Here is a 15,687-nt window from a genome sequence, read left to right on the forward strand (position 1 = left end):
AAATAGACTGCTTGTTCAGTAAGTGAATGTGAGTAGTCTGGACTTGTAAAACCTAGAAACCCGTTTTCCTGCCTAATGGGACATCCTACAGCTCAAAGGGCACTTTGTTAACTCTTGTCCAACTCTACCAGAATTAGCAGGGAGGGCAATGCTTGGGGAAGGGGATAAGTACCCAAGATGAGTGAATATAGGTGTATATTAAGAAAAAAATGAAGAGCACCTCTCCTTGTAGCTCCTCTCATAGAACACATCTCCCTGTACTGAAGGTCTTTAGTGACCATCTTCCCATCTCTGGAATATGGCCACTCACATTTCTGAAGTATTTTAAATATCAAACAGATCCCCACAAAGACTTTGTGAAAGCCCAAGGGACATAGTTTTGATTCCTCAGACAAGACTGAACAGGCTTGCAACTGCATTTTGGATTCCAGTGGAGAAAAAAATATTCAGGAGGATGGTGGAGATGATGGAGATGATTTGTTGAACAAATGTAATGCTGGGTGGTGTTGCAAGCAGAGAAAGAAAATACATTTCCATCCTGCCAGAGTTAAGATGGCAGACTTAGGATAAGGAAGAAAGAGAGAAAAAATTATTCTTGAAAGGGAAATTGAAAATTATAGAAACACGTCATAGTTCTTGTGCCTCAGAAGATGACAGAAAAGGTGTGAGGTGACATGGTGTAGAAGAACACCACACATAAGAAGCAGGCACAAACACAGAACTTTGCATCTTGACAGAAATCCATAAAAAATAATAAAAAATCATAAGAATAAGAAATAAAAATAACACCAATAAGAAATCATAAAAATAAAAGGCAAGTGAGTTATTTTCACTAATTGGAATACAGCACCCTTTGATCTGTCTGGATCTTGATATTATTATGCAAGAAGAAATTCCCACCACGATGGCAAAGTGGATTTAACTTCAGCAAAGAAAGTTGCTTCAGCTTCTCTACTGGAAACAGCCTCTGCCAATGTTGAAGACAGCTCTGAGAATTCAGAAGCATTAAAGAGGCTAATGTACTTGAGCTTTGTTCTAATTACTTTTCTTAATAAGTTTTGCTGGACCACTAAGAATAGATGCTGTCCTGGGAACTCCAGCACTCAATCACTACAGTGTTCCTGGGCATAACTTGCAGCAATCAGGGTGCAGAACTTGGAGGCAGAATTACCAACTTGGGCAGCAACTGTGTAAAGTATGTGTCTCTAGCTGTCCTTATTGTCACTGACTGCAATATGAGCCCTTTCCACATAATCTTAGATGGTCATAAACAGATACCTAATAAGACTTACAGTGCTTCATCTAAATTATTTTTAGAATTGCTTTTTAACAATAACTGTGAACCTAGGAAGGGCAACCAAATTATTACTTCCTCTAGAATAATAAAAAACAACCAGCTTGAAAGAAGTGAATACACACTAATTTTAGTCCAGAATATTTATGCTTCCAACAATAAATTCCTACCTTCCTGCATCTATTCTCATGAATTTATAGGCATTCAGGACCATCCCTTATTTATCTATTTATTAGCATTGATGTGTTCATTCAACACCTTTATGTATACTCCTCAATGCAGTAAATAATAGAACCAATAACAGCATGTGCCTTTCTATTCAAAGGCATTTATCTCCCTGGCATTGGAGAAAACTCCACTTTCAGAGAACATTCAAATGCCCCCCTTATTGGAGGGTAAACCCAACTCAGAACTGAAGTTCATAAGAGAAAAATGAAGTGTTATGAACACCCAAAAATGGGTGTTATGAACATAGGTGATTGATACACTGTGATTTCATTAATTTCTACTCTAAAAAGCATACTACAGAAGATCAGGATTAGCTGTCTCCACCTGGAAACTTCTATTTAAGTTTCCATTACTTGTTTTACACAGAAAATCAAGGATATGTATTCTCCTTTCTTCTTTTGGTTCTTCTGCTACTAGAATAAAGATGGTAACACTGATGTAGGGAAGAGATGTTTTATTGAGATGTGCAGTTTGAGCAGCAGCACTAAAACTCCTCAGTGTCCAGGAGAACATAATGAAAACATAATTTCCAGCATTGCTGTTTTCCTCCTGAAAAACATGGCTGCTCCACAGCATGGTGTGGTAGGATGTTTCTACACCCATGTTATGATCTGTCTAATAAATCTTCTAATGTTGCCAGTTGTGAATTAAATCTCAAACCCATTAAAATATTGTAAATAAGCAAACAGAGTAATTACTCCAACTTTATTTATACTGATCTGAATTACAAATTTTAGTTTGACTAGTTTCAATGGCAAGCTAGTAGATATAACAGCACTAGCTTGATTATCAAAAGGCCTTAATTTTCAGTGAAAATGCTCTACTGCAGGCTAACAGTGCTGGTTTCCTGTATCTGAAAGCTACGGTGCTGGGCCTTATAGTTTGATTTTTAGAAGCCTTATAATGAGGGTGGAGAGGATATACATTCCATTCTTCAGCTGCATTTTTGTTCCACAAAGACTGCAATTTTCAGTCTCTTGAAAATGTAATTATAGATAATGTTTGCATCAGTGGCAAGAACACAATGAGCACATGGGGCATGAAAACTCCACTCAAATCACATCCTCTTAGGTTACGAAGCTTGTCTTTTGCCAAGAGTGGAGGCATTTCAACAAGCTAATGTTCAGTATGAAAAGGATTGTGGTTTATACTAACCCCTACATACATTCTGCTTGTACTTTTCCCATTATTCTACTCTTTGCATGGGGAACCTAAATAAACCAGAACAGAGAGTAATTGGAGCTACTTTGAAAATTTGAGATCTATATAAAAAAATTGAAACACAGTAGCTAAAAGTATAGAGGTGTAAACCTCAGTACACCTTGTTCAAATGATCATGCCTTTTGCAGCTGCAAAAGTAAATCTAGATCAGAACAAAAAGATAGGAAGTGAAAAGGTATCAAGGTTGCATGAAGGGAAGTCACTTGGAGACAAACCAACCAGCTTCAGTTTGGAAATGGGACTAAAGGCTGCTTCAAAGATAACATGATCAAGAACTTCAGAAAGAGAAATCAAGTGTTTGATTTGTTCAGAAGACCCAGAAGAGTAAACTATAAAATATATGTATCTGATAATAAAAAAAATAAATCTGTATCAGAGTTCTGCTTCATGTAAGTTAATTATATCGTAAGGAAAAATGATTTGTACTTCTCTATTCAGCATCTACCTCAGTAGTAAACCAGAATCAGTCTGAGACACAAGTGATCTTGATTTTACTGTTGTGCTACTATCAACATATCCATCCCTTGGAGTGCCTTGAGCTCCATGAGTAAGAAAATAAACACACTTTCTAAACAAGGTTTTACCCACAGAAAGAAGAATCTACACAGTGTCCACAAGTCCCAGGGCAGTCCCAAGGCAGACCCAGAGCTTGATGCCACAGAATATTCCAACCAGCACAAGGGATGAGAGCAGAGGGCATTCAGCCAGCAGAGAACCTCTTCTCTAAAGCCCACAATTTAACTGCAAGTGTTTGGATGCCATTAAACAGATCAAGATGACTTTTTAAAAATAACTAACAAAAAAAAAAAAAAAAGAAAAAAAAAAAAAGAAGAGGATAAATTAAGATCTTTAAAGCCCTGAAGGCAAATCAGGATAATCCCACAATGCATTGTTATCACCCATAACCTTCTCTCCCTTTCCATAACTTTCTCTCCATTTCACAGAGCACTGTGAAGCTAGGAGCCAGCACTTGTACTAATTGGGAGTCCTAGCATGCAGCTACCAAAATACTTGTCTTCCAGCAACCCCGGGGAGAAGCTCACAGTTGTGTTTCATAAGCAAAGAGGAGAATCAGACTTAAGCTCTTGTCACACTGAATATGTCCAATCAACATAAATTCTTTGTCTTTATTTGTTCGCGGTGCGTTTGGATCACAGATACAGAGTGCTCTGAAATCAAAGGGAGCCTGCCCATCCACTCAACAAGCTTTGGATTCAGTCCTTAATTTATTTATAACAGCCAGTCTTTCTGGAACCTGAATATTGGAGCTGACTCTAAACCACTCATTTTCATTGAGTTTTACCACCAGTTTCATGGTATAAAAAGTCAAGTGCTTTGAGAAAAGGTTGCTACTGAGGTCCCTGTGTCTTCCTGCAGCATCATGTACCTTGGTGCTGTATACATTTACTGTAAAGGGGAATGCTCTTAATGATGAAAGTCTCACCTAACGGAGAAACTGGCTCACACACAAGGTCTGTCAAAGCCATAATTTGGGAGGATTGCTCAAAATGTAAATCCCACTGAGTCTAACCAGGTCTTCCTTCAGTGCTCGACATTCCTGGCTGAAACTCCCCAGCCTGTCACATGGAATTAACAGATGCCCTTGAGAAAGGCATGTAGTGTAGATCCACAGTGATTTGCATTGGGTAAGTAGGGCAACTTGTGGTTATGGAAAAAAAGAAAACAACATGATAGTATTGTATTTGGTTCACAACTTGTAGACAAGATTGTTTTAAAAACAGCTGAGAGAACCTATAGAAACATCCACTACAGGAAAAAAAAAAAAAAAAAAAAAAAAGCTACTATACTTTGTCAAGCAACAGATCCCCAGAAGACCTAGAAAATCACAGCCAAGGCTGATAATTCCAGTCTGCTGGGTCAAGGAACACAGACCAGAAAGGCTGGTCATGCTTTCAGGGACTTCTGAAATTTGAATGACTATCTGGATGGTAAGAATATAAAATCATTAAGCACTTCAGACCTAAATTCTCGGTGGTTCTCTTCCAAGTTCAATAAATTTCTCTTACTTATCAAAGAAGGAAGAAAACAAAGCAAATGTTTTGCAGGTATTTGTAGGAACTTTGTCTACCAGAGAAGCAGGGAAGGAATCACAGTGGTGGTTTTGTGGATACTGAAAGGATGGTGAAAAGGGAGAGAAAAGCAGGATAGTTCTTAATTCACAAGGTAGAAAAGAGCAGAGAAGGCTTCTTGCTTGAAACATGGATGGATCAGAGCAGGCTGAAGCTTCCAGCCCTTTAAAAAAACATAAGCTGGGCAAATTACATATTTCAGGGACAGAGAAAAATATGGCATGAAGTGGTAAGAGACTGGAAAAAGAGTTTTAGCTAAGTTGATGGATTTTTAAAGTGCTACATGCTATGCTTCTTCACTGATAAAAAAATCCAGCTAGATCTATAAGGGATTTCATTATTTACAGCATATTATAGAATTGAATAAAAAGGCTGTTTGCTGTTCTTGGCAATGTGATTATTTGCTGTTAAATATTTACACCTTTTTTTTTTTTCCCCAAAGAGTTTTGGGAAAGAAGAGGGAAGTTGATTTATTTTTAAGTTTCCATGAAGCCTTTCAGGTTCACATGCAGAAATTATCAGCAGCATTTTTGCATTTTCTGAGATCTGGGGCTCTGCTGAGCTTAAAAATAAAACCTTCATTCCTGTTAACACAAATGATGCTCCACTTTTTAAATATAACATTAATTTTAAATTATTATTTTCTCTGCTAAGTAATCCTGAATTTCCATCTTATATGAAAGCCTTGCCTAAATACATACCTTTTTCTGCTCCAAACCAAACAGGAAAATCAGAGGCCTGAGAGGCTGAAGTCAGCAGCAGTCCTCTCTGCTGCCTTTCCCCACTTGAGAAGAAATGGAGAGCCAAGGGGTGCTCAGAGACCTTCAAATCCTCTGAAGGCCAGCAAAGTAAAGTCTAAGCATCCCCTGGTGCAGAGGTGAGGACAGAGAGAGCAAAGAGGCACAGAATCAGCCAAATAGTCTCCAGCTCCTGCAGAGATTCCAGGTAGCAATATGGGCATCTGAGCAAGCTGAAAATTGCTCCTTTCTGAATTCCAGAGTGTATCTCTTACTACAATTGGCCTGCTGTTCATCAGCCCAGACAAACAGGCAGCAATGAGGCTGCTGCAGGACCTCTTCCCAAATCCGATAATCTGTGCATGTGGGGGAAGAAGAAGTGACCTGAAGGAGCCTGTAACAATACTTTGAAAACACAGAAATCAGCCAGTGTTCTTGAAGACTCTTTGGGCTACATTAAGCCTTATAAGCTTGCTGGAAAACAGGTCTCACTCCTCTGTGAATGCTGGTTTCAAAGGAAGGGTTTGCATTGAAAAGTTGCTGCTGTCTTACTTGCCAATGACAATGAGAAAAAACTCCTTGTGTCAACATCTAAATGGCCATATTGAAACAGTCACTGCAGGAAGAAAAAAGGCTCAAAAATACCCAGAATCACACCCTAAATCATTATGTTGTGCAATACATACTAAAGGATATACAAAGCTTCATCCTATTCCAGTGAAACACCCTAGGAACAGCAGAGACATGGAAATGGTAAGAAGAAGAAACTGGAACCCTGAGCTTTTCCTATTCTACACAGCCTTGTCTTGAAGATAAATAAATTTGGTCTACCAAGTGAGATACTAGGCTGCACTTAGGAGACAATGAAATCAAGCAAACCCAATTGTTTTAAAAATCTGTAATATAGTGCTGGACTTTCTTCAGCTATATCCGAGCACAGTTATGAAGCTGCTGCATTTACTCTCTTCTCCACAGACAACAAACCAACGACAAAGGGGAAGTTGTACTCTATCTTCTGCAGCCAAACAATAAAGATATCTGTGAAAGCTGAGAGCCCTCAGGCATTGAGATGAATCCTTCTATCTGGCAAAGGGAAAAAGATTTGACAACAGAAGTAGAACCCCTCTGCCCCTACCTGAGATGTGTGAACATGCCTCAAAAGAATACCTGCCCAACTCAAACTGACTTATCTTCCACTTCATCATCAAGACAGGCACTCTGCTAGCTAGGTAGAACAGTGTCTGAAAAGTTATTTGCCTCATGTTTCCATGCTGAAGTTCACTCTGAGGCGAGCAATGAGAAAAAGGCTGCAAACCCCACGTGCACGACTGCAATTCATGGCTCAGAGCTGGGCAGCCTGGCACGGGATGCAAAGCCCAGCATTATGCATTCCTCATTCAAGCCAAGCTCCTGGAAGCCCAGCGGAAGTTTGGCTTGAACAGGGACTGCAGGCTATAGCTGGTAATAAAACATCAGATAATAGTGCTTTACGTGTCCAGAGAGGTGCTCTTTTTCTAAGAATTGCTTCACTTGTCATTGATTTTTTCCACATCCTGCAAAATTAAATGCTAATTTTATTCCTTCCTCTTCCCCCTGGTCCTCTCCCACTCAATACTGATCTCCAGGAAGAGCTGGCAACACTGAACCTGCCAGAAAAAGCCAGTGCTCACCTGGCAATCCTGAAAATTCAGTGCTTTGAGGAAAAAGGTTGAATGACGTGGGTCAGATTAGGACAAGGGCAATGACTTCTGCATTTTTTTGCCTGGAGAGATCATTAGATTATCTGTGATTATTCCTTAATTCAGCATTTCTGGCTTTGTGGTCAAATCTTTGAATATCTTCCCAATCAAGATATTTTCAGGAATCAATTTTAAAGGCTAAATGCATACCTAAAGGAATAGTCACTGGGATTTCCTGAACTATTTTCTATTTTTTTGTATCTCTGTTGTTTTTTTTTTTTTTTTTCTTGTTTGTTTGCTTTGTTTTTGTTTTGGACAGCAGGGGTTTAATGTAGTTTGGATAGGGCCATTAGAATATGAGAAACTGTTTTCTAAGCAATAAGATCTTGGAAGAAAAAAATGAAACTAAATGAAGAAAAAAATTGAAAGTTCATTTACTGACTAATGAAATTATCAGCTTTTCTGTATGTTAATAGAGAGACATTTCAGATCAAATGAAAGAGTATTTTATTTCCCTGGAAGACACAACAAGGGCATCAAGTTTACTAAAACTCATGGTGAAATCAAGACAAACCACAGCCATTTAACTTGCAATTTCTAGAGCATTTGTATGAGAACAAGGTGTAAAACAGTGTTTTCTCCAAGCAATAGCCACTGGGCATGGAGTATGTTTGACAACATTTCAGACTCCTAATGCTTGTTCTACATTCCATCTGTGTTGAAATATAAAAAAAATATATAAAAGCATTTATTGATAAAGGGCAGAACCAGATGTCTCTCTCACTAGCAATGAATTGCAGGGAAAGGCTGACAGAGCCAAGCAATTGAATGAGCCAGGGGAAAAAAAAAAAGAGAAGGGAATAGATCACTTGATTTTGTAGATTTTCAAATGCAGTTATCCTCTTCCAGAAGCTAATAATTTTCAACTACTGGGCCTGTTTCAGGCAAATGAAGTGCACTTATCTCACACTAGGCCAGAAACCATCACTGGACCAAGTGCCCCTGGAGTCAACAACACAAGTGGTGGGTCAAGCAAGCTGTGGATGTTTGGGGCTTTTTTTGCATTTCTGAGCAATTCAGTGGTGCAAAGCTTTTGAGGAGCAAGAAATGGGAAGAGCACTTACATATTAAGCAAGAAGACATTGTCACGCCTTTGGAATAAGAGGATGATGAATTTTCATTATTTTTCAGGGTTATGAAACAAAAGATATCTCTTGTCAGCTGTGACTTGCAATCAGACTGGAGCTGCTTCAAAGCAAACAGGAGGTAGGAAGGGAGTAGAAGGGAAAGCACAGCACAGCCTGGGACTGAAAGGGTCATGGTTCCCCTGTCATGGGGATACCCAGCTCCACACACCAGCTGTGTCTGGATATTCCTCTCAAGATCTCCACTGCTGTCTAGGAGTGAGTACATTTAAGTGGAAAGATACTGAAAAAGTTGTAGATTAATATGGCAATAAATTGCTACCTATGACTGCTGGGACAGTGTTAGGCATTTCTGCCAGGACTACATTTTCCTTGTCACACTAACCCACATGGAAAAAAGATAACAATAATAATAATAATAATGAAAAAAAAATCACTAGATCACTAATGCCATTTACCTGAAAGAGCAATAGCTACATCTCTGGAATAACCATGGTTGTAAACTCTAACACCCCAGGGTAAGATCCACACAACAATTTAAGAAATGAACGGGGATGTGAAAATCATAAAGCAAAATTCTCAGGTTGCTATTGCTGGTGTTTCCCTGGCAAACCTGAAGTGGCTCACTATGCATAGGCTGAGGGGAAATCAAGGACATAAATTCCCTGCATGCTCCTCTGCAGGGGATGAGTCCATCCCTGATGCAGTGGGGAGCAGGGCACAGCTGGGCATGGAGTCTCCTTCCAGCTGGACACAGCTCTCTGCCTCCAGACTAAGCTGAGCAGAAGTGGGCAGGAGCAAATACCTTCCAGCCTAACCACAGGCATGGACTAAGTCTCTCCACACTACTAAGCCCTAAGTCCTGCCCTCAGCTGTGACCACATGCTGCCCCTGATAGTAAGTGATGGGTAAAGTCACAAAATAAGGCCCAGGAGGCTGCTGCAGGATCTTTCTCACAGCTCTCACACCAACGCTTGTTTCAGAGCATCGCTTTTGAACTTGACTTTAAGTATTGCCACCATTTGGCAGGCAAGGGAGAAACCATCCCAGGGCAGAGAACACACTCAAGATGCTCAGCCTTCTTCAGCTGACTTGTAAGAGGCAAGAGAACGCAGCTGTTCTCATCCATAGAAACTATTTTTTTATATTTGTGTAAATGGAAAGAAAAAAAAAAATATCACCAAACAGGCACTATTGGTACAGTAGGCAACTCCTTTGTGAATTGGCTCATTTAGGCATTCATTTAAACACAGTAATTAAGATTTAACACAAAACAGAAGCTGCTTTCAGATGTCATTTTGAGGGCCAGATGATCTCCTCTTTATTAATATTATAATTTTAAACTATTGTCAGCTGAATTTTCAAGAATCAAGCTGTGAGCAAAGAGAATACACTATTGAAGTGTGTCCTATTTACGTAACCCAGTCTCAATGAAAATGAGAGATTGATTATAAATCTGTGATACAGAGGATGGAGAACTGCACCACTAAATCTCAGGGTGCTTTATCTGGATGTTAGGAGGGAATTTATACCTTCAGCATCTGCCATTCACCTTTTCTATTTAACACCATATGGAAGAACACAACAGCATTTAAGGCAACATATTTCTGAAAACCTTTATGAGAAAGCCAGCAGCTTACTGCAAATGAAAAATGAAATCCTGAAGGGAACACAAGCCCTTCTCTTCCTTTCCACAGCCACAGAGAATGCAGGAATGCGTTGGAAAGCAATTAAAGTATGATGATTCTAAAGGGGAATAATTATTTCACAATTACTTGAGAACATTACATTTATTGCTCCAATTAGTTTTTATTTTCCAAATAGGCATTCTTGTTCCTGCATTTTTCTTGTACCTATGAAGGTTTTTCTTATTCTCCCACTTTGTTAAGGAAAGCTCAGTCTTTCTTTCTACGTATATTCCCTATTTTGTGACTTTAGCCTCTGGTTCACCTTGCCCTGCCACCAGTTTGTTTTAATCAAAGAAATCATGTCAGGAGATGCAACATACTTTGCAACTATATGAACACACAAAAAATAATCCCCTATAGGAAACAGTGGGTGGAAACGAAGAAAAAAGAAAGAAAACCAAAACGTTGCCTCTCCACTTTAGAAGGAACGAAGTTTTTATTTGCTTAAACTATAAAACAATGATTTCTCTGTAGAATGTTGTCTTGCCAGAGTGTACTCTTTCTATTCCAGGTGCTTTTAAAAATGAAAAGATTTTGTACACCTTTCCCCTGTATCAGTTTGGTCAAACATTTTTATATCAATCCATGAATTAATCATGAAATTTGAATAGTCCAAATGCTCATAAGATATCAAACATCCTAAAATGCCAATGAAATATTTAGAGTTATCAAAGTTGTTAGAGCAATCATAACTGATGATTAATTTGGATGATGAATATGTGTGGGGGAGGCTTAAAACTTGTGAAATCGTATCATAGGAAGTGAAAGATATATTTAAATATTGATGTGCTGAGAGTTATCGTAGGTGAACTTCTGAATGAGATTCTAGAAAAGATGATGGGCAGAAGGACACCATGAAATTGTAATTACTTAATAGACATCCAAAGATTTATTTTCTTTTCTGAAGCTCCTTGGCACCAGTCAAAATTTTTCTTCTTTTTTTGCTTTGCTTTTCCTCAGTAGTGGCCCAAGGAATCTGTCACACAAGTAATTTAAGTAAAAGTCATATTACTTAAAATAAAGCTATTACTGAATCAAAGACAGAAAAAAGTGCCAGTATAAGGATGAGACTGTGGTCTTAAAAATACCTGTCTATTTTCAGTTAGGAAATCATGATTTGATATTCTAGATATAAAAAAGACCAGAAAGTGGAAAAAAAGAAATTTGACAGGGTGTTGAGTTTCCCTCCTGTTAAGTTTAAAAACATAAATTTGTTATCTCCAGTTTTTTGCTAAAAAAAAAAAAAAAAAAAAAAAAAAAAAAAAAAAAAAAGTCCTGTATTGCAGGTTTACTGCAGAAAATGAAGTTCTGGATTTTAAAATGCAAGCATGTCCTGTGAATGATGACATTTCTTATTTACTAAAGAGCAAGTACAAACAAAAAGCATCAAAAATTGATCTTCACTGGCTTTTTAATCAGCATATTGCACGTATATCGGATTTTGACTCATTTTTGATTAGAAAAGAAAGAAATTCAAAGGCTTCATATTTTTTCACATTATTGCCCTGTAACCCATGCAGTTGCATGCACACTGTTAAAGACTAATGCATTTTATTGGCATTATGTCCAGCTACCAAAAATTAAAGTAAAATTTGAGTTTGTTTCAGTAGTAACAAACACTGATACTCCTTTACATGAAAGGTAATCCCAGGCACTGAAATGTGGAACATGGAATGGAAAAATCTTCTGTGGTATTGCGGAAATCAACATGGGGGGTTACAACGATGAGTATCTAATCCTCAAAGCAACCACTTCACAATCATCCAGTTGGCATGTACATGTGAGCCAGTGAAATCAGCAAATTACACTGAACTCAGATTTTATAACCTCACTTAGTAACCATTAACCCTCTCCTGCCCTGTCCAGATACACACACACATTTCATCTGTGTGTTTCACCTACGTGTGTCTGGGTATTTTCCTCAGAACTGCCTCTTCCCTACCGTGCACAACAGCGGCCAAACAATTCCTGATCCTTCCCAGAGCACTCACCAAGCAGGGCTCTTTGCAGGCATTCACCATGGTTAGAGCAACCAGCTTGCCATCTGTCCTCAAAACAGAAGTTCATGCATTTTTATGCTTCATATCCTAGAGTATCTATTTTCCAATGACATGTCATTAATTAATTTTTACTAGTAAATTGCCATTCAGTCACTAACCAGGTACACTGATGCCATGCATGCAGTTTAATTATACACAGTCATGCTCAATGTATCTGATGTTCTATTTTATTTCTGTTTAGCTATATAGTAACAGCAGCGAAATTTGAAAGGAAGCAGCATTTAAGAGTCATTAACATTCTCACAGAGGTAAAAGCATTTTAACTTTGCAATTATCAGACCAGCAGTTGACTTTCACACTAGGTATGCACTGAAAAGTTATTCCTTGAAAAATCCCCTTTTTCTCTCTCACTGAAATAATGGATGATTTTGAGAATAAATCCCTTTACAAATATTTTTTAAATGTGTAAAGAAGAACTGAAAGTGATATTGTATGCTACCAATTTCCCAAAACAGCTGATATGCCACCGGCGTATTAGAAAAAAATCTAGTTTTGCCAATTTGTGCTGCAAAAGTGAAATGTTATACGTATATTTTGCTAATTGCCTCACTCTAAAATAAGAAATTCCTTTCTGCTAAAGAGTGAACTGAGCTGCATGGAATGGCTGGAGCAGATGGCGAGGTTAAAAGTTTTGTGCAGCGTGGTAACTCGGAGCGTGCTCTCGGATGCTCCGCGCCACCCCGCTAACGCTGCTGGCGGCTCGCCGCTCGCCTGGGGGGGCAGCTAAAGGGGAAGGTGCTCGTGTGCCCCTGACCCCTGATGCGTAATCAAACTGCATCCTCGTCAGCACTGATTAGTCCAGAGAGTTGGGGACTTGCAAATAAATATATGTCACCCTTTGGCTAAGAAGGACGAGATAAAGATGGTTTTAAACAGCGAATGACAGAGTATTAGAAAGGCAGTGCAGCAAAGCTCTCACACACAGCATTTAGTTTCAAGACTATTTTTGTTAGGAATAGAAGCTCCCTGAGTTCATGGCAATTTAGCCTCAATATTAATTTGCATGCATGACACAGGATCCCTTGAAATCATACCATCTCCACAATTAGATCAGCAGCAAAGCAAGGTTTGGTTAATACAAGGAAGCACATCACATCACGACCACTGATGATACAGGAGGTAAAGTTTTTTTCCTTCAAGAGATTACTTAGTCACCCCTCCCCCTCAAAAATGCCAACCCTACAAGGATGTGTGCATTTAACAACTCCATTATCAAACTTCTGTATTTTAAGATCCACTTAGGAGCTGACATTTCTCTGGACTAATTTTTGTATCTTTGGACACACATTAAGCTCTGCGTCTAATGAACACTGACTGTGTTTCAAGCTGTGTTAAGATATATTATGGATGCTTCACAGAGAAAAGGAGTATGAAGAGAGCAATGCAGAAGAAAGAGTTTGACGTGGTACTCCCCCACCTCGAGGGGCAAATTGGAGATAAAGTTATATAAGCTTAAGTGACAACAGGGCATCATCAGCCACAGTTAATAGCGCCTTTGAGCTTGGAGATGTTTGTTAGCAGGATCTTTTCTGACTGCCCGGAAGGACAGCAGGTGGAAAGCCTAATCAAAGCTGAGATGATGAAAACAAGGGGAAGTTTGGCTGCGGCAGGTCCCTACAGAGGGCTGCAGAGCAAGAGATACCAATGTTCAGCTGCTACTTTGTACCCTAATGGGCAAACCTCTGCAACTTCTCTGCAAAACGGGAGAAATCGACAACACTTGTACCAAAACTGACTAATTCCAATAAAATCTGGGATTTTACAATGGGAAGAGCAAAACACAGCACAGAACACTTTTGAATCTAAGATCACAAATTTAAGACAAGACGCAGCATTTACACACTTTGCTGTCCTTCAAGGACTGTAAAAATAGTGTAAGTCACCAAATAGCTTCCCCCCTGACTCTTGCCCCTCTCCCACACACTCACTAAACCTCAGCTGTCTGAACAACTGGCCACTACTGAATGACTCCATGCAGAACACTGCTGGTGCAAGGGAAAAGCATTCCACCTCAGAGAAAGTTCGGTTACCAGTAAAAAGGGCAATAAAAGTCTGAATAGCCTTAGATGGGGGCACAGTATGCAACCTGATTTGTGCAAATTTCAGGTGACACTCTCCGCTGCACATACGGGTTTATTTACACTTGTAACTTAAGTGCTGCCTCAACCAGAACTGCTTCAGAGCAGAGTCAATGCCAAAGCTTCTCGCTTCATTCTAACGTAACTCAGACCACGTTTGTCATCCCGATGAAAGAAGAAAAAGCAACAAAAAAAAAAGATATTTTGGATACTGTAAAACAACGCAGCACAGTCCTCACACTTCGTATCATTCAGCAGATGTCTATTTCATCATTTCTACCTTTTACTTTTTCATACAAGGCTTAGGTTACCTGAAAATACCTGCCAATTGGCAATGCCCAAAAGGATGATAATAGAAACTTTCAGACCGAGATTAACAGAGCAGAGCCGGGCTAGGGGAATACTTCTCCTTCTGAAATTCCAGCATTCAGCTCCTTCATCCCCACTTCAACTGCATGTAAAACAACCATCCTCACCCTAATTAACACTCGCCGTACCAGGCAGCTGTCGGGGACGGTATGGGGGGGGACTACCCCAAAAACCCCCCAAATCCTTGCGTTCTGCCTGGTACTCCCAGTGGATGCTTAGTATTTCATCTGAATTTGAAAACTGATGAAAATTTGCGGGGGGGGGGGGGGGGGGGCGGCCTGGAGAGGGGGGGGGGGGGGCATTTTTATTCTGCCGGGAAGGGGTGATAAGACCCCGGTGGGTCCGGGCTGGCTGCAGGGGACAGGTGTCTGTGGAGGGCTCCGCTGGGCACGGAGCGGAGAGCGCTCAGCTACGCGCGACCGACGCGCGTTTCTCCACGTTGCATCATCATCAGCGGCAGCCGATAACCCCCCGCGCTCGCCCCGCGCCCGCCGGCACCGACCTGCGGGACTCTGAGCACCCCGGGAGGGGGCACGACACGGAGAGCACCAAGTGACTTGGGAAGGGGAGGGCTGGCTGGGGGTACGAGTCCCCCTTCCCCTCCCGCGGAAGGGCGGGCGGTGCTGGAGGGAGCCGGCCGGAGCCCCGCGCCCCGCGGCGGGGGCTCGGTGCCGGGCGGTACCCGGAGCCGGGGAGGGGGGGACCCGGCGGCAGCCCCGCCGCCACTTACATTCTGTCAGAGACCAGCAAGCGGCCGTCGACCATCATCTCCGGAAGGAAATCCAGCTTGAACGAAGAAGTCATGCTGGGCTCCGGGGGCGCCGCGGCGGTCGGCGGGAGGATGCGGCGGGGCGCGGCGGATCCCACAACTGCGCCGGGCGGCGGAGCGGCAGGCACAGGTGCGGAGGCCTCCCCGCGGCAGCCGCCAGCCCCGGCAGTTGTCACATTTCTCTCCCCCTCTCGGTTTTTTCCGCCAATCCCCTCCGAAATCGACTGCTGAGGCAACTGTCGGTGGAGCGCCAGGTGCTGAGCGGGGAGGCGGAGCCATCTCCCCGCTGCGGCTCCCCGTTAACCCCTGCGCCCCCGCCGCCCCGGGAG

General features: G+C 41.0%; 1 protein-coding gene across 7 annotated transcripts in view; it reads right to left on the bottom strand.

Annotated features, from left to right (window-relative positions):
• CELF2 (CUGBP Elav-like family member 2) overlaps positions 1 to 15,687 on the bottom strand; it is a 547,081-nt gene that overhangs the window by 227,798 nt on the left and 303,596 nt on the right. Inside the window, exon 1 of one of the 7 annotated variants that reach the window (XM_059847522.1) lies at positions 15,320 to 15,604. The exons of 5 other annotated variants lie outside the window; for them this stretch is intronic. In XM_059847522.1, coding sequence (XP_059703505.1) covers positions 15,320 to 15,393 — 74 coding nt within the window. In that variant the 5' untranslated portion in view covers positions 15,394 to 15,604. Of the gene's footprint in view, positions 1 to 15,319; positions 15,605 to 15,687 lie in introns of those variants that run through there. One more of the 7 variants, XM_059847523.1, reaches the window with a different exon arrangement.

The sequence above is a fragment of the Haemorhous mexicanus genome, chromosome 5 (assembly GCF_027477595.1).
Source record: "Haemorhous mexicanus isolate bHaeMex1 chromosome 5, bHaeMex1.pri, whole genome shotgun sequence".
Taxonomy (NCBI): Eukaryota; Metazoa; Chordata; class Aves; order Passeriformes; family Fringillidae; genus Haemorhous; species Haemorhous mexicanus.